The sequence below is a fragment of the Martes martes genome (genome assembly GCF_963455335.1).
Source record: "Martes martes genome assembly, chromosome: 10".
Classification (NCBI taxonomy): Eukaryota; Metazoa; Chordata; class Mammalia; order Carnivora; family Mustelidae; genus Martes; species Martes martes.
Window position 1 is genome coordinate 100,189,647 of NC_137898.1, and position 21,278 is coordinate 100,210,924.

Genomic DNA, 21,278 nt, shown 5'->3' on the forward strand with positions numbered 1-21,278 from the left:
GTGTTGGGGGACGGGGGATGTTCTGGAGCCTGGAGGACACAGAAAGGCCCCCCAAAAGGCGGGAGAGGGGAGATCTAGGGGGCTTCTATGGACCCATGGTGGGAGATGAAAAGCCCAGCACGGAACCTGTATGTAAAATGCCATGCAAATTAACACCTATTATTTTTTGAGTCAACAGCACTGGTGCTTTTTGGGAGATGCTTGCATCTCAGTTTCCCATGCTCCTGGGTTGGCACAAAGGCCTGCCCTCCCTGAGTCTCCCAGGGCCCTCTTGTTACCCCAGAAGTGCACTACTCCCCCTCCAGGGAGCACCAACCCCCAGAGGAGGCAGAAAGGGACAGAAATGTCAGTGGCCGAAATCCCTGGAAATGAAATTTACCACCCGTGAAGACTCTGCTCGTTCTCTAAACCTGCCCTGCCCAGCCGGACGCCTGGGCTCCAGAACGGGGGGGGGGGGGGGGCCCAGTCCTAGCTGGGGTGACCTCACGCAGCTTCCCTTTTAAGGACACTCAGGTCTGATCCCCTTCCTCTCCTCCCAAAGCTGCTTCTCCCTCTCAGTAACTCTTCCTATGGATGGGCGATTCCAGGCAAAACCCTTCCTAGGGGAGGTGATTTCAATACGAGGACCCACTAGCAAACACCAGCCCCTCCAGCAGAGTTCACAACCACCCCACCCCCAGGCTCTCCAGGCTGCCTTTGAAAGAGCAGCCTCTGCCAGGAGGGAAGACTGCCAGTGGGAGCACCCCCGTGGGCCGGAGGGCTCGGGGGTGGAGATTTTGTGAGTGCAAGTACGTGAGCGGGTCTGTGGAGGGGCACGGTAGGACTGCATTTCAGTTGCCCAGACTTGGGCTGCCTTCAAGCCCTTGAAACGAATCCTACTTCAGTAACTCCTTTCTCTTTAAATTCTTTTTCCACTTGGTCAGCACTTTTCCACACCAGGTGTTCTTTGCCCTAATTGTTTCTGGAGGAAGAGGGTGGACCCAAGAGACCAAACACATTTACTCACACCTGGGAGGGCGGGGGTGGGCTATAGATGTGGGGTGCCTTACTGAAGGACTGAGGCCCAGCAAGCGGCAGTGGTCCGAGTCTCCCACTGTGTGTGTGTTGGGGGGGTGGTGTCATGCACCCCCTGCCCACGGAGGACAGCCTGGGACCCACCTCTCCTGCTGGATCTCTCTGGCATCACACCCACGATACCCACAGTGGGAGGGGAGGCATGGGAAGAAGATCATAAGATATACCGAAGGCCCAGGTGGCTCAGTGCGTTGAGACTCTGCTTTCAGCTCAGGTCATGATCTCAGGGTCCTGGGATCGAGCCCCGCATCGGGCTCTCTGCTCAGCAGGGAGCCTGCTTCCCCGTCTCTCTCTGCCTGCCTCTCTGCCTACCTCTCTGCTTACTTGTGTTCTCTCTCTCTGTGTCAAATAAATAAATCTTTTTAAAAAAAAAAAGATATACCGAAGTTTGGATGCATCCATGGCTCATGGCATGCCAAGGGACAGGGACATCCTGACACACGATGCCAACCCCTCTAAGACATGATCTCCCTCGAGGTGTACTCCAACAGCCAGGGCTGCTCTGCAAACTGTGTGCGAAAGTCCGAGACCAGATAATACAAACACAGAGAGTGAACTTAGAAATGTTAATAGAGCCCCAAGCATGTGATGACTGGGTTCTTCCTGTGGACGGCAGGTATAGACTGGCTTGAATGTTTGTGGTGGGTAGACCTGCTGTCCTGCGTGATAGGACCGCATGCCGGTCTGTGATAGACCAGAAGTGGAACTGGTCCTGTACCCCAGATTGTTGGAGAGGCAGTGCCCCTTAAGGAACGCCCACCGATGAAACCACGTGGATGGTGACAGATAGCGCGGGACGCCTCCCCACTGGGCCCGCTCTCTTTGTCCACATTCTTCTGAGGGCTGCAAAGATGGGAGGGAAGGGTGGTGGGAGCCACTTCCTCCAAGAGACCTCCAAAAGTTAGAACGGATGGTGCCAGGCAGGACTGACCCGGTCAACCACGGCTCATCGGGGCAGCAGGATCCTGCCTTGTTTGCCCTGGGGGCTTGGGTTTGGGAATCACGAATGAGTAAGAGTCTGTGAGTGATAAGGCTGGTATAGGTGAGAGCAGTTTGCTGTGGCTGTTTTGTTTGGGAGGGTTCTCGGATTGCTAGGGGCAGACAGGCAAGTCCTCACACCACAAGCTGCTCTCCCGGATTTCCGGCACACGGAGCCATGGTCTGAAGGCTGGGTAGTGAGTTCGTTCCTTCTCATCTCCCTCTCACAGAGACCGGAAGCATTCTGGTTTAGAAGACAATCACAAGAGGCAACAGCGTGGGGGTCTCAGGCAAGAGATGAGAATGGACTTCTAGGCACTAAGGAATATATCCTACAAGAATAGGGGGCCAGGAGAAATTGTGGGGTTAGCTCTTCTTAAAGAAAAGACCTCTTAACACCAGGAGATTCCTTCATTTTCCAGGAATGGTTTTGAAATGTCACCAAAGGAAGAGAGAGGCATGGATAAGAATCCCTACAACCTCAAAAATTCATCTCAGGGGGCGCCTAGGTGGCTCAGTGGGTTAAAGCCTCTGCCTTCGGCTCAGGTCATGATCTCAGGGTCCTAGGATCGAGCCCCGCATCGGGCTCTCTGCTCAACAGGGAGCCTGCTTCCCACCCCCCCCCTCTCTGCCTGCTGATCTGCCTACTTGTGATCTCTGTCTGTCAAATAAATAAATAAAATCTTAAAAAAAAATTCATCTCAGTACCCCTTGGACACTTGGAAGGGCTGTGCCTTCACTTTCCTCTTCAAGAGAGGTGAGAGACCGAGCAGGTACACGGGGAGGGGCAGAACCAGTGTCAGCAGGTGCAAATCCTAGAGACCACTAGTTCATCCCCTTCCTTTTACTCTTCCAGCACCCTCCTCCCCCTATTACCATGAGGAAACTCAAGTCTAGGGCACAAGTAGACGTGGCCCACATCGCTCAGTGACAGAGTGCTGTCTTGTCTCCTGAATGTTTCTGATAATTATCAACCTAATGATGGATTGTCTTTGTAAAGGGTATACGCTCTGCGGAGCACACTCTTACCCACTCCATCATTTAATCAGGAAAGGGGCGGGTGTGTGTGCACGTGCGCCTCATTTAGAAAGGGCTGTCAGTGGGAGACTCTTCCTCTCTACCCACCCCCCAAGTACTTCCTAGGTTTCTGCTGTCCTGTCATGGAAAGAATCATTTTATTCTATAAATATTCGGATTGAAAGCCATACGCATCTCTAAAAGGCTTCTGCTTGTTGCTGCCTAGAACCTCACTTCTTGGTTGTGATGAGACACAGTTTCTTTACCCTTGGCTACTGAGGACTCAGTAGGGTGGAGATGGTGAGGAATGAGTTGGTTGAGAAGAACTTTCTAGTCTTGGGTCAGTTACTCATTCTTCCTTATGAGACGTACTAGCCTATTTGTACTCCCCTTCATGGTCATGACCATTCCTTCCTAAAGCCATGTTGGAAGTTCATAGGGTGAAGGGCAAAAGGGTTCCCAAAGAGCTAAGATGCCGTGGAGGTCCTTCTGGAGGTGGGGTACGTGTTAGCCATTCTGCCTCACCGACAGGACAACGGAACGTAGAGAGGAGCGGCCAGAAAGGACAACAGACAAAGCTCAGTCCCTCCCTCATCTCTAGCTCCCGGTCCTCCCCTGGCTCCCTCACAGAATTCTCCCTTCCCATATCTCCGAGCAGGACAAGGGTGCCAAGGAATTTGCCCCACTATCATCTGGGTTTGCCAACTCCACCCCAGGGTCCCATCAAAGAGTTGGTGGGGGTGGTGACGGGTGCATTAGCGAGGCTGGCTCAGGATGAGAGAGGGGAAGGAGAAAATTCTCTCTGAGGCCAGATTCTCACCCTCCCCAGTTCACCGGAGTCCCTGCTCTCCCCCAGCAAGGATGTTTTGGCCCCAGACCAGGCTTCTGGCTCTTGGACTATACCAATCCACCTTTCAGGGGTTTGGCTTCCCTCCAGCCCCTTTGGCTGGTGCCCCCCTCCATCATCTTGGCACCTGTCCTGATGTCTCTTGTGTCCTCTGTCACTGGCTCCTGTGTTGGTCCCCAGTCTCCCACCACCATCTTTGGGTAGAAAGTCACTAGAAAGACCCGGATTTAACTGTATCATTTGCTAGGTATGGGATCTTGGGAAAATCAGCCTCAAATCCCTCAACTTCAAAGTGGGATGGTGACACCTACCCACACAGAATTGTTACAAAGGCCAAATGCAAAGGTGTTTGAATGTGGTCTTTTAGACACAATTATCAACTTCATCCCTTCCGCCATGATTTCCTGTGATAGAAGCAAAGCCCCTTGAGGACACGGATGGTTTCTTCATCTTTCTGAGCCCAGGGTCTACACTATCGTGCTCCTTGGCTGTTGGTTATGAGACAACCAGCTAGGTCGGAGAGAGGGCTCAGAGGAAAACAGAGCAAAGAGGCTGGTGGTGTCCAAGGGGACATGGAGAAGGCAACTGGGACGAAGGGACCAGGGAGAAGCTCAGGGTGATGTACCGGAGAGGGAGGGCTCAGCTCTGAGGAAGCCTTTCCACAAACGCAGGACATGGGACACGATAGCAGGGAATTTGGAAAAGTGGAACATGTGCACTGTTTTCAAGATTCAGCTCCTAGAGATTACCCAGCCCAAATCCTTCCTTTATGGAAGGAAAAGAAAGGTCCTGGTGGAGAAGCTTTTGCCCAATAATCTGCAAGGAGCAAACGGCAGAGCCAAGATAAGAGTCTCATTAGGAGGGGCACCTGGGTGGCTCAGTGGGTTAAAGCCTCTGCCTTCGGTTCAGGTCATGATCCCAGGGTCCTGGGATCGAGCCCCGCATCGGGCTCTCTGCTCAGCAGAGCCCCTCTGCCTGCTGCTCTGTCTACTTGTGATCTCTGTCAAATAAATAAATAAAATCTTTTAAAAAAAGAAAAAGAAAAAAAAAGAATCTCATTAGGAGTCAGACAGGCCCGAGTTTGATTCCTGGTTAGAAGCTGTACAATCCTGGGTAAGACAGTTTCTCGTTCTTCAGCCACAGTTTCCTCCTTGCTAAAAACGGGGATCGTAAGAATGAAATGCGATGACGCCTGTGAAATCCGAGGCCCACGTCCTTGTCCCCAGGTATGGGGAGGGGGCTGCGTGAATGTGGCTGGTGTTTCTCTCCTTTTTCCCATGCCCAGCGTACCTGTCCTCCGTTTGAGGCCACTCTGTGACCCGTGTGATCAAAAGTCACAGGGTTAGCTGTATGGGCACTTGGAGTTTGTCAGTCACAGACCCGGGGGTTTTCAAAATGTGGGTAAGCCTACATTTTCTTGTCAACCGCTCAGTTGAGAACAGGAAAAAAAAATGTTGTCAGCTTCAAGAATGAAGGGAAAGTAACAGTCAGGGAACTAAAAGAAAGAATAGAAAAGCTGATGATTGGAAATCTAAATACTTGGCTCCAGCCCTCTGGGGGTGGAGGGCAAGGGTGGGGGAGGAGGACTGAACAGGGGATTGGGAACTCTTCTTGGGGCTTGTGCTGCCACAAAGACGCTCGGAGACCTTGAGCACTCAGTCTGTTCTCTGTCCGTGCCGTGGCTCCTTATAAGCAGGAGGCAAGGGAAGAATGAGGGAGATGCCTGCCAGGTGTCTGCCAGCCAGGAGGTCTGTGTCTGGACCTGAGAAGGCTCTTCTTTGCAGTCCTAGCCTGTGCAGATGGGGAAATGACTTCCCTTTCCCAGCTCCCAACCCTTGTGCCCCTTGGGGATTTCACACAACACAGAAGGTGCTCTCAGAGAGCTGGGGGTTTCTAGGTCACCTTTTGTTTGTAGTTCCTTTAAAACTCAGAGACAAACCACCCCCTAATTCACGCACTGCTGGGAAGGGGAATCTGCCTTTTAAAAATCCAAAGGAAGCCATTTAACCAAGTTGGTAACCATTGTGACTCATAATAAGCTTTTCTCTGTAAAAAAAAAATGAGTCAGAATGACTTTCCAGGAAGTTTGGTTACTTTAATTAGCTACCTCTTTTTTCTTGCCCTTAAAAACATACAGTAATTTGCTGATCACCTAAGTATGGATGTTACCGGCCGCGGCGCTGAGTCCCTAGAAGGGAAGACTCTAGGGGCGGAGAAGTTTCCAGACAGCGCAGAGCACGGACTTCTTGGTCTTGGAGTTGAGGAAGACCCACACAGAATCCCTTCTTGAATGGGAAACGAGAAAAACCAGCCTCGGAGGCTGACCCACTTGGCCTGACCCAACGGGAGAAGGGCATCGCAGCTACCTGGGGTCACAAAGTGCTCAGCTACGCTGCTCCTTCTGCAAACTACAGAATCACCATTGGATGTGATGATGACCAGAGCTGCCATGCGTCAAGCACTGTGCTAAGGGCTCTAAACATCATCTCAGCGACATTAATTGCCCCTCTCTACAGAAGAGATGAGGTTAAGCTAACTTAGCAGATCATACAGCTGGGGAACAGCTAAGCTGTGATTTTATTATTTTTTTTTAAGATTTTATTTATTTATTTGACAGAGATCACAAGTAGGCAGAGAGGCAGGCAGAGAGAGAGGAGGAAGCAGGCTCCCTGCTGAGCAGAGAGCCCGATGCGGGGCTCTATCCCAGGACCCTGGGATCATGACCTGAGCCGAAGGCAGAGGCTTTAACCCACTGAGCCACCCAGGCGCCCTAAGCTGTGATTTTAAATCGATACCCTTCAAAGATCATCTGTTCCTGCCTCCTAAGGAGGCAAAGTGGCTGGGATAAGGTCACGTACAGAACTGGGAGTAACCTGGGATGGTGATCAGATTCCCAAAGTGCTAACTTATGTCCGGATTCTTTCTCTTTTGACTTAGTCTATGCACAGCTCCCAGAGTTCCAGAGAAAAGGCCAGAACCTGGGCAAATCATCTCTAACAGCTTCATCTTCCTAACCCCCACCCAGGACCTGAACTCCCTTTCTCTCCTGGCTCACCTTTTAGGGTGTCATGTAGCTCCTTCCCACTCCCAACACGGTTACCCTGACTTGAACGCTTAACTAGTCGCAGAATACCAATGTGGTCTTCTTGTCACATGACCACTCTCTTAGCTGTGTCCCCACACACCTGGGGTAGTATGCCTGGCCCAGGTGAACAGAACTGGCTCCAGCCAGCGTGTTACCAGGAAAGGGCAGCCCAGCATCTCCTGCATAGTGGATTCTGGAGTCTGATTCCTCTCCAGGGCAGAGTGTCGGAGCCATGACTGCCTATCACTCTCCAGCTGTACTGATTTTATGTTTTGTTTTGTTTTGTTTTTTAATGATTTTATTTAGAGATGGAGAGACAGAGAGCGAATGAACAGAGAGAGAGAGAGAGAGAATCCCAAGCAGACTCCATGCTGAGCACAGAGCCCCAGGCAGGGCTGGATCTCACGACCCTGAGACCATGACCTGAGCCGAGATCCGGGCTTGGGTGCCTCACTGACTGAGCCACCCAGGCAACCGTAGCCGAAACTGATTTTTTTAAAAGATTTTATTTATTTATTTGACAGGCAGAGATCACAAGTAGGTGGAGAGGCAGGCAGAGAGAGAGGAGAAAGCAGGCTCCCTGCTGAGCAGAGAGCCCGATGCAGGGCTCGATCCCAGAACCCTGGGATCATGACCTGAACCGAAGGCAGAGGCTTTAACCCACTGAGCCACCCAGGCGCCCCCCGAAACTGATTTTTAAAGCCTTGCTCCAGTTCTTCAGGCTGGAGGAAATTCTGTTCTCAGCTGGCAAGAACAAGTGCCCCCTCCACAGACCCTCAGTATAACATACTCCGCAATGAACTCAACTGAAAAATGAGCGCAACCGGCGCACACTCTCCCAGCCCAGCTGTCGCTACTCACAGAGAAAGACGTAGAACCCACAGCTCTCACGTGTATTGCTACCCGCGCAATAGGATGGTTTTAATATTAAATTGGGGAGCAGAAAAGTTTATGGTAAGTGTATCCTGCAGATGCCCTCCCCAGGACCCCCAATTATCCTGCCCCTGACCCAAGCTTCAAGAACGGGATTAGACTGCACCTGAAGACTTGGGCAAAGAGTTTAGCTCTGGGGGACATTGATTCTCTTCCACTTCTAATTTCTGTGTCTCTAATGATCCAGATGAAAGACTAATTGAGGTCTTGTTGGAAGGCTATTAAAGTTATTTGGTGGTGTTACAATTTATACTCATGTTTCTTTAAGTTCTTTTTAATTATATGGAGCTTTCAAAGCAAAGCTTGGACTGTGGAGTTAAAAGCAGAGAGCTAGGAAACTTTCTTCTCAAATCTTTCCTGCCCGCGTTCTCTTCTTCACAAAGCAAAGTCCTCGTCCAGGCTCCGAGCCTTTCTTTCTGGGTCTCTTTACCACCCACATGCATGTAATTTGGAAGAGGAAAGCTTGTGCACGGGCCTCTTGGGCCAGTTCCTTGAGGGCCTGTTGAGAAATCTGGGGTTAAAAGGCCTCGGTCCCCATCTACAGAAGACACACAGTGCTTTCTCTCAGTCAGAGCGGCTAGGACCACAGCCTGCTGCTTCCACAGGTGTTGGAAAGGAGCATCAGGAAGTTGATCTCCTCCCTAACTTTCCTGATTCCATTTTGCTTTTCAGGATCTGGCCCTTTCCTAGCCTAGTTCCGGAGCATCAGGCCCCCTCTAGACCACTACCTACTGTTCGAAGACTTCAGGGTCACATCCTATGTCTCTACGGGACTTCCTTCATTGCCAGAGTCCTAGCTTTGGGGTCTGATTGGCTGAAAGATGAAGCAAGAAAAGATACCGCATTGTTCCATGACGATTTGCAACAACTTGCTCCCACCCGTGCTTTCTGGCTTCCTTCCCCAGAAGAGAAGACCCTTACCTGTCTCCACCTGGCCGAGGGCACTGCGAGCATCCGTGGAGTCTGCTACATCCCCACTCATCTTGATATCTGCGGGGAAAACACAACTGATTTTAATAACAGGTCACAATTTTTCTTGCTATGACATATGTGGCTTCAACTAAACAGCAAAGATGAATGTGTAATTACAACAACCATCAGACTTTCAAATTCCTGATTCTCAAACATACAATCATTAGAATATTCATAAGCTCAGGGCACAAATCCCCTCCTCCCAGGCGCGCCTCCTTTCCCTGGCCTTTCTTTCCCCCTTCTCCGCTGCTACTGTGGGATCTCTCACCTTTTGCATCATTCATTGTCACTTCCTTCAATCACCAGGCTCAGTTAGTAAAAATTTAACAAGGGGAGGGGTACGGTGAGGTGGCGGGGGGCGGGGTGGGGGGAACCGCTTCCCATTTTCAATCCTCATTGCCTTGGGGATTTGGGGGATTTATTTTGTTTTTTTTCAAGTAGCATAAGAAATATCTGTCTCTCCTCCCCTCCTCCTCCTCCCCATAATAACCCTACCCTGGGAGGTAAGAGCACCCTTGAAACCAGGCTTGCCCTTCTCACCTTTCTTGCCCAGTTCCTGCCCCTGCTCTCTGTCTGGTTCTCAGAGGTGAGCCCACTGCCTGGGGATCAAATCCTAGCTCCTGTGTGGCCCTCCGGAGATCCTTCTCCTTTGGGGATCCTTACCTTCTTTCCTACTCCTTCAACACGCTCAGGGAGAAAGGGATGGTGGGCGGGTCAGTGCCCCGCAGAGAGAGAATACCTACACCAGGCCTGATCTCAGCCCCCTAGTGCTGCTGGTCCGGCCTCGCTGCCCTGCTTCATTTCAATAAATTAAACATTTACCCATAACAGACAGCTGCCACCACCTAAGAGGCCCTAAGTCTCCTCCAGGATCAGCAGAGAGAAGCAAAGAGGCAACTTTGAACTAACTCACTCTCTCAGCTCCTCTCCTTATTAAACCACCCAAATACTGAAGCCGTTAAAGACAGAAGAATATTTTATTCAAATCGTGTTGACCCCCCCACCCCCACCCCCACCCTCTTCTCTGGGGCAGCACTTTAACTCTTTCAAACCAGATAAAGTCTTGGTGAGGCAATTTGCATCCCCGGCTCCCCAGCCAATCCCAGTTAAGCATGCAGCCTTAATTTGCATCAGGTAATCAGGCAGTTGGCAGTCTGGACGCCCGAGGTCTGGAGATGATCAGGATGAGGGAAAAGGGTGGACCTCCACCCGGGGAAAAGCGGGAAAAGCGGGGAGAAACCTCCTTTTTTTTCCCCCTCCGGGCAGTGATGTGTGTGGCTCTGGCAGAGATTTAAATTATGGCCCCTGGGGGTGTAGTGACTGCGGTGTGGGAGGGGTGACTACCATGCCGAGCAAGACACAGACGAGGTTCAGGGGCTCTCCAGCTCTTAGAACACTCCAGAATCAGCATGGAGTAAGCAGCCATGGGAGCCACTGTGATCTGAGGAATATTTTTGAGACCCACCAAGGGAGGACTCCCGGGTAAATCCCTGGAGCTCCGTGTCCTGCGCAGTCACAGACCTCTAGGGGAGACCTTGTCACCGTACCGCAGCGCCTGTCCCACTGTACTACATTTAGGAAGGCTTTTCTTGAGCCTAGCCTAAGCCCTTCCTGCTGTAGTTTGAAACTTTCTAGAGAGGCAGTCATACGTGAATATGCAGAACTAGTGTGGGTCCCCTGGACACAGTCGCAAAGGACTTCGGCTGCTGCTCACCTTCTGCTCCCATAGAGAAATGGGCTTTACTTCGTAGGACCCCTGGAGCTAGGCACAGCCTAACACAGATCTGCTCAGTGCACGCTTCCCCCAGAGGGATTCTTTAACGGCGCTGGGGTAAAAGGCAGAGACGGGCCCCTCAGTTTTCTAAACGGCCTCAGTAGCGCCTAGAGTGGCCTCAGGGCATTGGTTTTGGTGGCCCACAGACCTGGATTTAATCCCAGAGCTATGGCTAACTAGTGGGGGACCCTGGCCATGTACAGGAACCTCAGTTTTCTCATCTAAAAATTGGGAATAATGAAGGGCACCTGGGTGGCTCAGTCAGTTAAGCGTCTGCCTTCGGTGCATGTCATGCTCCCAGAGTCCTAGGATCGAGCCCTGCATGGGGCTCCCTGCTCAGTGGGGAGCCTGCTTCCACTCCCCCTGCTTGTGCTCTCTCTCTCTGTCAAATAAATAAATGAAATATTTTTTAAAAAAATTAAAAACAAAAATTGGGACTAATGATACTTCCCAGAGTTCTTTTAAGGAGCAAACAGAATACTGAATGAAAAGTGCCTAGCACAGTTTCTGGCGCAAAGTAAGCTCTCAATAGAAGAATGAACTAAAGAGATACATAGGCTTCTGGGTTAGTCCCCTTCTCCCAGAACAAGAAATAGCTTTGGTTTTCTGTCTCAGCACTACCATAATTTGTCTTTTACCTGGGAAGCCATAGGCGTTCTCCAAATTCTGGCTTCACGGGGAAAGAGCTCCTGAGGACTGTATGGGTTTAAGAGGCAGTAAGGCTGGGATGATGACCAGCTTCTCAAATCAACTTATTTCAAATTCCTGATATTTAAGAAGGGTAACTGTTTAGCTAAACCACAATTTCATGCCTGTAACCCAGACTCCCTTCTGACACCCTTTCCCTGCATCACCTTTAAATATAGCCAAAAGCCATCTCTCACTCAGCCTTTGAATTAGCTTTAAAGGTACTCCTAATCATGTCTAAAATTGACTTTTGAAGGAGGCAAAGGCCCATACTCTGCCAGGACATCTTCTCCTTTGATGTACCCATTATGGGAGTGACATAGTGACACTTTGGGATTGGAGCCTGGATGGAGGGGCGGGCTGGGATGATCTACAGAAGCTTTTCCTAAGTTCCACAGGATGCTGAGAGACTAAGAACCAGTTCTTGTGGGTAGGAGGCTGAGGCCGATGGGTGGGACGAACTCTTGGGTCTCAGTCTGAAAATGGGCCAACACCGAAACTCCCTGAGACGCCATAGCCCTTTGCCTGTCTGACAGCACTTGCCAGGGGTGAATGAGGGAGGTGTGGGGTGGGGCTCATCTTCTCGGCTCTTCTTATCTCGACAGGCAGGCGACTGAGTAGGCTTCTTGCCATCACTCCCTTCCCTGGGGAGGCTCAGCTGCTCTGCGTAAGATTCCCGATTCCAGACACAGACCCTCACCTGCGTCCCCCGCACCAGTACACGCTGAAGCTGGGGCAAGACACCGGCTGCTGGCCTCCCCCTCCCTGTGCCTTGGCTTGACCCACAGCAGCTCCTCTTCACACATCCGTGAACCGGGATGCGTTTGTGAGGCTGAAGGAGCAAAGTCTGAGGCTTCCCCAGGCTGTAGACAGAGAGTCCGCATTGTACTGAACGCCCAGGTCCCCGCTATGCCAATGGGGGGAAGCAGGGAGCCTACCCTTCTCTCTCCTATGGTCCATTTTCATCTCTCTGAAGGGACTGGAGCTGCCTCCTGACTCCCTCCCTTCCTCACAGGCTCACCGGTGGGGGCAATTCTACCAGAAGAAAACCAAGGGGCCCACCAGTCCTCCCTCTGAGCTAGTCGTGACTCCAACTGTCTCCTGGCATAGACTTCTGTCACTTCTTCAAGATGAAGCCACTTCCTCTCACAATGAGGCCTTCCAACCTGAATGGTATTCCGGAGTTGTAACTGGTATTAGTCTGTGAGACTTGATCCCAACCTTGATAGGCAACAGCTCCCACTGAGGAGAAAGACAGAAAAAGAGATGCCCTGGGGCCAACCAGGTGTTCCCCTCCGGCCAGATTCCCACTGTTTCCCTCCGTTTCCCTCTTTTCTCCCTCCCCAGCTGTCTGTCTGACTCTTGTCTACCCCTCTGCCTGTTTTTGACCTGGGAGTAGGGAGGCCCCCCCCACACCTTGGCTGGGGTGCCCCCGTGTCTGGTGACCTCATGCCTGCTCAGGTGTTCATGCTCCCGGAGAGAAATGCTCTATAAAGTACAAAGTGCTCAGACCCCGGGCTGACCTGAATCACGGCTTGCACCCAGGTGATCTGTGTGGAAAGATGGGCCGACTCGGGCGACACACAGCTCGTGGACCTGAGTGTGGGACCCCGTGAGAACCTGTGCCCCATTTTGTGTACTCTTGCTCCCCCTCTTTCCCTCACCCAAACTGTTCCAGTAAAATCAGTTGAGGAGGAGTCCCCAAGGGCCCAGGGCTGGAAATTCACAGGTAAAGGGCTGTTTGTGAGGAAAACAGCAGGACACAGAATTACTGTGTGTGAGGGGAGGAAGGGGGAGCTAAGACTCAGAAGAGACCAAATTTCCTCCAAGAGGGTCCTGGACTGAGGGTCCTCCAGAGAGGAACCTGTAATGAGACACTCCACAGAGGGACCCTCCCTCACAGACCCCATGGCAGGGCCTACACTGAAAGACCCCACAGGATGACCTCAGACCGAAAAGCCCGAGAAGACCTAGCCAGGAAAGCCCTCAAATGGAGACCCCGTCAGAGATCCACAGAAAGTCCCAAGGCGAGAGATCCCTCTGAGGTGCCACCAAAGGGGAACCAGACACCACTGAGGGGCCGAGACCGAGAGGGCTCTCAGGGTGGTGCAGGCAGACGAAAGAAGTGGGCTGGGGAAGGGCAGCCAGTAAATGTCGACGAGTGAGTCAGGGAGCCCACCCAAGGTAGATGGGAACCGTCCCTTGGGTTTAGCTCACAGCCCCTGCCTCCAGGAGACGGGGAGGGAGGTGTCAGCCTGGAGTTTCCTCCAAGGCCAGGGTGTGGGGGGCTTGGTCCTCTCGATGCTCTCCTCTCTGCCAGATCCTCTCAGCCCCTAGGCATTTCCCTGCTGGGTCCCAGCTGTCCCACCTCCTCCCACTTCCCCCAGAGTGGGAGCCTTCCATAGACAATGAGGTGGAAACCCCCTAGGAAGTCTCTGATCTTGTCCCTAAAGAACTTCCTGCCCAGGGCCCACCTTTCTGAGGTCTTGCTCCCCCCTCCAGCCTAGGTCTTCTTGATGGGAAGTGAAGTGGGGAGAGCAAGGGAATGGCCCCCAGGAACGCCCAGCTCCATGTTGGTGCCACAGGGTTTGGAAACAGACTTTCTCCGGATATTGGATGACACCTAGTTGGATGCTTCCTTTGGCCTCCCTTGGCCCTTTCTGGCATGTCCTGACACCTGCAGATCCACGCAGAGTCAACATGTCTCTGTGAGCCTGACTGTCATTCAGCCCTGTCAGGACCGTGTTTGGGGAACTGGGGACCCTGGGGCTCCCCATGCACCTGCTGCTGCCTGTTTTCGGGACTGCTGGGCCCCAGGAAGGGCCAAAGCCTCCAGATGGCTCTGTTCCTTGCGATGGGTCAGGAAAACTGCCTCTCCTCCCTCTTCCTCCCTACTCTTCCAGAAAGGAGCCCAGGTACAAAATTCCCATCAACAGCCCTGAAATCCTAAATGAAAGTTATGCGGTGCTACCCTCCCACTCTGAGAAGCAACTTGCTGGTTTGAAATGGCCAAATCAGTTGTAGCCTTCTACACCTTGTGTCTGTTCTCCACTCAAACCCTCAGACGTCTAGAAGGCCCACCCGAACACCAAGCGTGACCATTTAGGATTAGCAGCTCCTGTCCTAGCCTGCTGTGGAAGGATAGATCAGCAGGGTAAGTGGAGGGGACTTGGTTCACGCCAGGCCCGTACACCACTGACACAGGGGGCAACGGACTCCTGGAAAAGCATTTGTATCCCCTAGTTTCCTTCCCCTGAAGAAAGGGGGGTTTGGTATCTGAATCCATGGGACATGGAACACAGAGGGTGTACCTCTCACCACCCCCTCTGAGACACAGAAATGGAAGCACCTATCCCATAGTCTCACGGGTCCTTGTGTCTGGCTGCTTCTCCTTCAGGGTCCCGCAGAGCTCCTGACCCACACCTACACACGGATTCCCCAGCCTACAGTATTGCCGATAACCACAGAGCCTGTGGGTAGGCACTCATTCACACATGGGGTCTGCTCCACCTCTCCCCCCACAACACATGAGGACAGTAGACTCACCTCTGATACACAGGCACACACGTTTCCACAAGCCCTAATCAATACATTGCACCTGCCCCAGGTGTGTCTCTGCAATTGCCAGGCCCCACTCGCTTCTCCTAGTGCCCCACTACACCTTACAAATGCCCACTCTGCCTCCACTTCACATAAAGGACCGAGACACAAAACACGTAACATGTGGATACAAGTATTTTCCTCACTTATGCACTCCCAGGTCCACACCCCTGGCTGAGTGAGCGAGCCACCCTTCTGCGATCAGTGAACAGAGCAACTTCAGCCAGACTGCAACAGCTCAGCATACCCAAGTCCCACACAGTCTGCCACTCTCCAGATCCGAGGCTTCCCACCCTTCACCCCGCTAGTCCCCACCTCCAATCTTTTCCAGGGTCCCCCCCCCACCGACATCCACCTACCCACATCGCTGGCCCCTGGGGGACCCGCTATCCACACTGCCCTCTCCTGGTCGCTGGGGAAGAAGACCCCCCCCAGAACGGTGCCCCTCTCCCTCGCCTCCTTGGCTCTTTCGCCCCTTCTCTGTCACCTGTCAGCGCTCACTCCCTCCGCCCCTCACCTGTGTGCATGGGTTCCAGATTCACCATCCTGCCCCAGCCGGGGCCAAAGCCAGCGCCCCCCCAGGCCCCTCGCGACTGCCCCAGCCGGGCCCCCTGGAAAGCCAGGGTCTCCTTCCTCCCGCCCCCGGCCGCCGCCGCCGCCGCCGTGGAAGCCGCTGCCGGGGCCGTCGCCGCCGCTGTCGCGCGCTCCGCTGCTCCCGCCCGGGCAGCGCTCTGCACGGCCAGGATTGCCACACTCCCCAGGTGAGCACGCGGCGCGGGGCGGGGGCCGCCGGCCACGCCCCCTGGCAGGGCCCCCGCGCCTGGCCCCGGGCCCATGCAAACCAGTGATTTGCATACGCGGAGCTGGGGACCTGGGGAGGGGGACACGGGCTGCTGCCGGGGCGGGTCCCGCCGACCCTGCGGAACACCTGTCTGCCCTAACCTGGCCCGGCAGCCTCTCCCGACCCGCGCCCACAGCGCCCCAGACTCCTGGTCCAGCTCGCCCTTTTTAGGAACCCTTGATGGACTATCCAGCTGGGGCCCGAGTTGCTCTCTGGACAGACTCCCAAAGGGTAAGAGCTGCAAGGAGTCTAGAGTGTTTAGAAAAGCCGTGGGGGTGTTCTGGAAAGAATCCGGCTTTGCTCTCTCGCCAGGGCTTACGAGCTGTGTGACAAGAGCCAAGGCTTTTCACCTTCCTGCACTCAGTTTACTCACCTGTAAAAAGGGGCGGGTGCTCGTCCTAACCCGAATCTATCCATATGCAGTTTAGCCGGTGGGAGAACCCCCTGCCCCCAGCCACCCATAGGTGCTCACAACATCCTAGGAACTAGATGGGGCCCAGCGTATTATCCCATTTTCCGGGTGAAGACATTGTCTCCTGCCTGTCCTCCAGGTCCCAGGTGTCTCTGAGACTCTCTGAGAAGATGATGTGAAAATTATTTACCAGGGTCAGGGATTGTGGGGACAGCCACCTGCCTCATCTACAGAGCTGGGAAGGGACTTGCCAAAGGCATACCATTTCCTAGTGCTGGAGCCTGACTCAGTCAGTTCTCTGGACTCTCCCTCCAGTGCTCTTTGTAGCACCCAGCAAAGACTCATCATCTCAGTTCTCCCGACTCTTCTCCTCCGTTCTTTAGGTCCCAGGAAGTGGTGCCAAGGCCAAGGGACCACCTGTCTGTAAGCCCAGAGAGCCGTGGGCTGACAGGAGCACAGGACCTTGCCCTCCTTTCCAGATAAGTGTCCCTACCAACCTACGTTCATCTTCATCTCAAGGACTCTTTCCTGCTCGCAGAGCAGGTCCTGAGTTTTCTGACTCTCTGCCTTGTTCATGGCGTTCTTTCCCTCTGATACATTACCCACCCCCCCACCCCGATGACCCCTCTTATAATATCCAGCGTTTACTGAGCTCTCCGCTCTGTGCCAGGCACTGTGCTAACCAACACTTTAAAGGCTTCCGATCTTGTCTAGTCCTCATAACAACTCGTAAATGGGACTCATTACTTCCATTTAACAGGTGGGTAAGATGAGGTTTAGAGAGTGGAACTTGCCCAGGGTTGCACAGCCAGTAAGAACCAGGGCTCCTGATCTGAAACACTGCCTGCTACTCCCTCTGCACAGTTCAAATGCCCCCTCCGTTCTGAACTTGGAAGTGATCTGATCTTTGACTAAATTAGCATAACACTACAGTGTGCTTCATAGCCCTTGTGGCAGGTTCTGTGGGGCTTTTCTTGTCCTCCTTCCAGGTCCTTAACTAATTGGCTGCCTGCCCCCTCCCCCGGCTGCCCCCGCCCCCAGCACTGAGCACAGCACAGGGACACACAGGCTTAGGGAGGACTCCGTGGGTGCCACAGAGGCCGTGGAGGGGTAGGAGCTGCCCAGTAAGTACCTGTTCAGGTTCATACAAACCACCCTCCCCCAGTCACATCATCTTCTCTTCTTCCACTCTTGGCAAGAAAGAGGAGGACTTTCTTCCTGATTCTTAGTCTGGGGGAAGAGATCAGTATAGGCTTCTCGGAGACCTCCTGAACTCAGGGACCCCTGTCAGGACACCTCTAACGTGTCTCTTCCTTCTCTCCTCCACTCCAGGTCTGGCTCCTTCCCTGAGGTCTCTTTCTTATCTACAATGGTATTTCGCCTGCCATCAAGCTAGAGAAATGCCTGCCCATAGTTTATATACCCCCGTGTGCTTGTGATCTCCATATGTCAATTTGCATAACATCTGTGTGGCTGTGTACACGATGGTCTGGTTCTCTGACCACCACATCTGGGACCTGCTGTTTCTCTTTTCATGTGCAGAATGCCTTTCTTCTCTGGGCTTTGGTTTTCCAGAAGCCCTGGGTTTGGGGGGTGGGGGTGCTGTGGCGGCGGTGGTGGTGGTGGTATGGGACTTATGGCTTCCAAGGACCTTCTAGCTCAAGCAGGCTGGGGTTCTGGGGCCCTGGGGATGAGATGGGGCAAAGCTCTTGCGGATGGCAAACCATAGAGGCAGAGGTGGGACCTTGAAGGTTCACAGTTGGAAGAACAGCTTTGGATTCCAGACCGGGTGGGAGGAGGGGAGGGTGAGGGGGTGGGGGTGGGGAGAGGGTGACAGACATTACCTCACCTTCATCCCTGGACTCATTCATTCAATAAATATTGAGTGCTTCCTACCTGCCAAGAGAGGTGCTGTGCGCCGGGCACGCACCTTCTTATTTACTGAGCACACCTTTAGAAGGAAGACACGACTTTGAGACTCCTTTTATAGCTGATGGTCAGGGAAATTAATGCAGCTAGTAGATGGCAGAGTAGGGTTTAGAACAGGTCTGCCTGACTCTGAAGCTGGCGCTTTTATTTTTTTTTTCATTTTTAAAAATTTTATTTATTTACTTGAGAGAGAGACAGAGATAGTGACAGAAATAGCTAGAGAGAGTACAAGTGGAGAGGAGAGGGAGAAGTAGGCTCCCTGTTGAGCAGCGAGGGGGCTCGGGCTCACCCGGGGGATCATGACCTGCACTGAAGGTGGACCCTTAACCCAATGAGCCACCCAGGCGCCCTTAAAGCTAGCACTTTTAATCCTACCCTCCAGGGTCTGTGCTGGAGCCTCCCCTTCTCTTCTGGGATCATGTCATTCCAGGTGAAAGGAATCTAGACTATCATTCATAGGAGGTACCCAGGGCCACAGAGGGCGGGGACGGTGGAACTTGCCCAGGACTCCTGAGCAAGTGGACAAGTCACCGCAGAGCTGAGACCCTTAGCAGGATGGGTGGCTTTGTGGCAGGCAAATATGGGGCAAGGGGCAAAGCTGGGCAATCTCTCTTCGTTCCTTCTCGGACTTGCTTGATGATCATTTCAGTGAGATGAACTGAATGGGAGTGCAAAAGACCTTTTTATCCCTCCCTCTTTCCTAGAACTCAGAATTTCCATGAAACCAGCTTTTGAGTTCTGGGCAGATGGGAGATCCTGGGGAAGGGGAAGGTGCCAACCCTCTGGACGTAATACTCCCTGTTCTTTGTTTGGCTTGAGAGAAGAAAAGCTGTGGGGGAAAAGAAGAGAGATAGGATGTTGCCTGGAGGTTAGAAAATGAACAGAGAAAGAAAGGGAAAAAGAAGCAAGGACAGGAAATTTCATTGCCTTTGGACATCAAAAGAGGTGCATGCAAATGAAATGCAAATGAAATGCAAATGAGGGCTCCCTGCTTCCCCTACCCCCATCCTTTCTCAACAGCTGGAGGGCTTTTCCAGAGAGTAGCCAAAAGATTACTCCAGGATCATGTAGTCTCCAAACTGTGATCAACGCTGACTCTATCCCAGGTCCTCCTGGCCTTCCTGGGGTGACATCTGATCCCCCCGGAAGTCACTAGCTCTCGAGGCCCCATTTCTACTTGAGCATGCCCTCTGCCGCTTCTGCTTCCAGAACAGAAGTCTCCAGGAGCCAGCCTCCCCTTTCAGACACATTGCTGGATGCACTATCTCCCATTGAGAGAAGGTGTTTTGGGGAGGGAGGTGAGCCCCCGGTCCCCTTCTCCACCTCGACAAAGAGAAGTGGCCTCCTTGGCTGTGGGCCCTGTTGCTCACTCCCATTTCCTGTCATGTCAGCTGGATTGAGTTGTCAGGGCTGGGAGAAGGGTGGAGAGCCAGGCGTCCTGGAAGGCCACCAAACAACAAGTCCCTTCTAGCTCCTTCTGTCTGCCAGATGGGCTGCAGGGCCCAGAGCGTGGGGGTACGGGGTGGGGGTCAGCTCCCTGCCTGAGGCAACCACAGGGAATGGAATGATCCCAGCCCAGGCTTCCCAAAAGAGCAGATGGGAGGTAGTAGAGACCAAGAAGAACTTGCAGGCCTCTTTTAAAGTCACGCCTCAGAGGCAATCTGATGGCTCCATTGCCAGGAGGAGTCTTGCAGGATGGGGCTGGGGGGTAGTGTCCGGTGACAAAGTGAGAGGTGCTCTGGGAACGGGGATAAAGCCACTGTTTCTGGGGAGTGGACCAGAGAGGACAAGGGAGTCAGGACCGTGAGCTATTCCCTGCCGCCATATCCCCAATGCCCAGTCCCCAGCCCGAGACACGCTCTCCCCACCCCTAGGGCCAGCCTTCACTCACCTCTAAAGGGAGGAGCGCACACAAACGCACAGCCCACTTGCACTTGAAGGTTCTGAAACATAGTCATTATACGGATTTGATTTTAAAACAGCGTAACAACTGTCTTGCAATGAGCTTTTCTGGTCTTGGGAACTGCATTGGGCCTGGGTCTGCCACTGCGATGACCCCTTCAGCAGAACCCTGCCTCAGTCCTTTCCCGACTCTGCCGGTCTACTTCGGACCAGGTAAGCCTCCGGGAGCGCCCGCAAGCTCGGGGCAAGTCTAAGGCCAGCGCGCCCTCTTGCGGTGATGGGGCGCGTGTGACCTCGGCTCGAGTGTCCTTACTTGCCAGACTGGAGAGTTCTCACCGCTGTGGTGCCCTGAATGCCCTCCGTGGCTGGGGGACTTTGGGTGAGGGCCCCAGTTCCAGGCAGGTGGGAGATACTGAATCTCGGTTTCAGCATGCTGTTGGGTCTTTGGCCTGTGCTCCCATCGGAGGTCAGACTTTGCCAGGGAACCCCAGTTTGAGTCAGCCAGCCTTAGCCCCATCAATGCAGCGACAGGAGTCCTGGCCTTGTCTGGTGGCCATCCTGTTGCTGGACAGCTCTGCTGGTTAAAATGCCCCACTCCCACGGTGCCCTCCGGGGCTCCCGAGCTACATGCAATCCCACACCCCGATGCATAGAAGGTCAGGGGCCATTCCCCCGTTCATCCATTCAGAGTGTGTATTGAGTACCCACTGGCACTGTGGGTTAAGCTAGGGGCTGGAAACATAATGCAGATCAGACACTGTCCCCGTTCTCAGGAGGCTCCCAGGCCGGTGATGCTTTGCGGAGTGGGGAACAGGGAACACAACTTCCTGATACCGGACCACATCCTCTAACTGAAACATGGAGGGGTGCTCCGGGGGCCTGCTGCGGGGCCCTGGGGGTGGGCAGCCGGTCACCACCGGGGAGGTGGACACCACACCCCCTGGGCCTGGGGCCTGAGGTGGCTTGTGACCTGCCTTCCTTCCCTCACTCCACCTGAAGCCCCCTGAGGCTGGGCTCTTCCCCAAGAAGGGATGCCCTGGGTCCCTGCCACATGGTCTGTGGGTTCCTCCACCTCCCTTTCGCTTTCTTCCATCCCACTGTCCATTCTTCTAGGTCTCCAGCAGGGAGTGCCATGGTCAGCAGTCAGGGTCTCTGTGGGAAACAGAGTCAATGCAACACGGAGGACAGCCTTTAATGAAGGCGCTGCTTATTCATGGAGGCGCAAGC

The 21,278-nt window shown here is 53.3% G+C and overlaps 1 protein-coding gene across 1 annotated transcript in view; it reads right to left on the bottom strand.

The window, feature by feature from the left end:
• POU2F3 (POU class 2 homeobox 3) overlaps window positions 1–15,678 on the bottom strand; it is a 76,793-nt gene extending 61,115 nt beyond the window's left edge. Inside the window, exons 1-2 of the mRNA XM_080816451.1 lie at window positions 15,485–15,678; window positions 8,856–8,924 (exon numbers count right to left, since the gene is read on the bottom strand). Coding sequence (XP_080672577.1) covers window positions 8,856–8,924; window positions 15,485–15,512 — 97 coding nt within the window. The 5' untranslated portion in view covers window positions 15,513–15,678. The remainder of the gene's footprint in view (window positions 1–8,855; window positions 8,925–15,484) is intronic.
• Window positions 15,679–21,278: the final 5,600 nt, after the last annotated feature.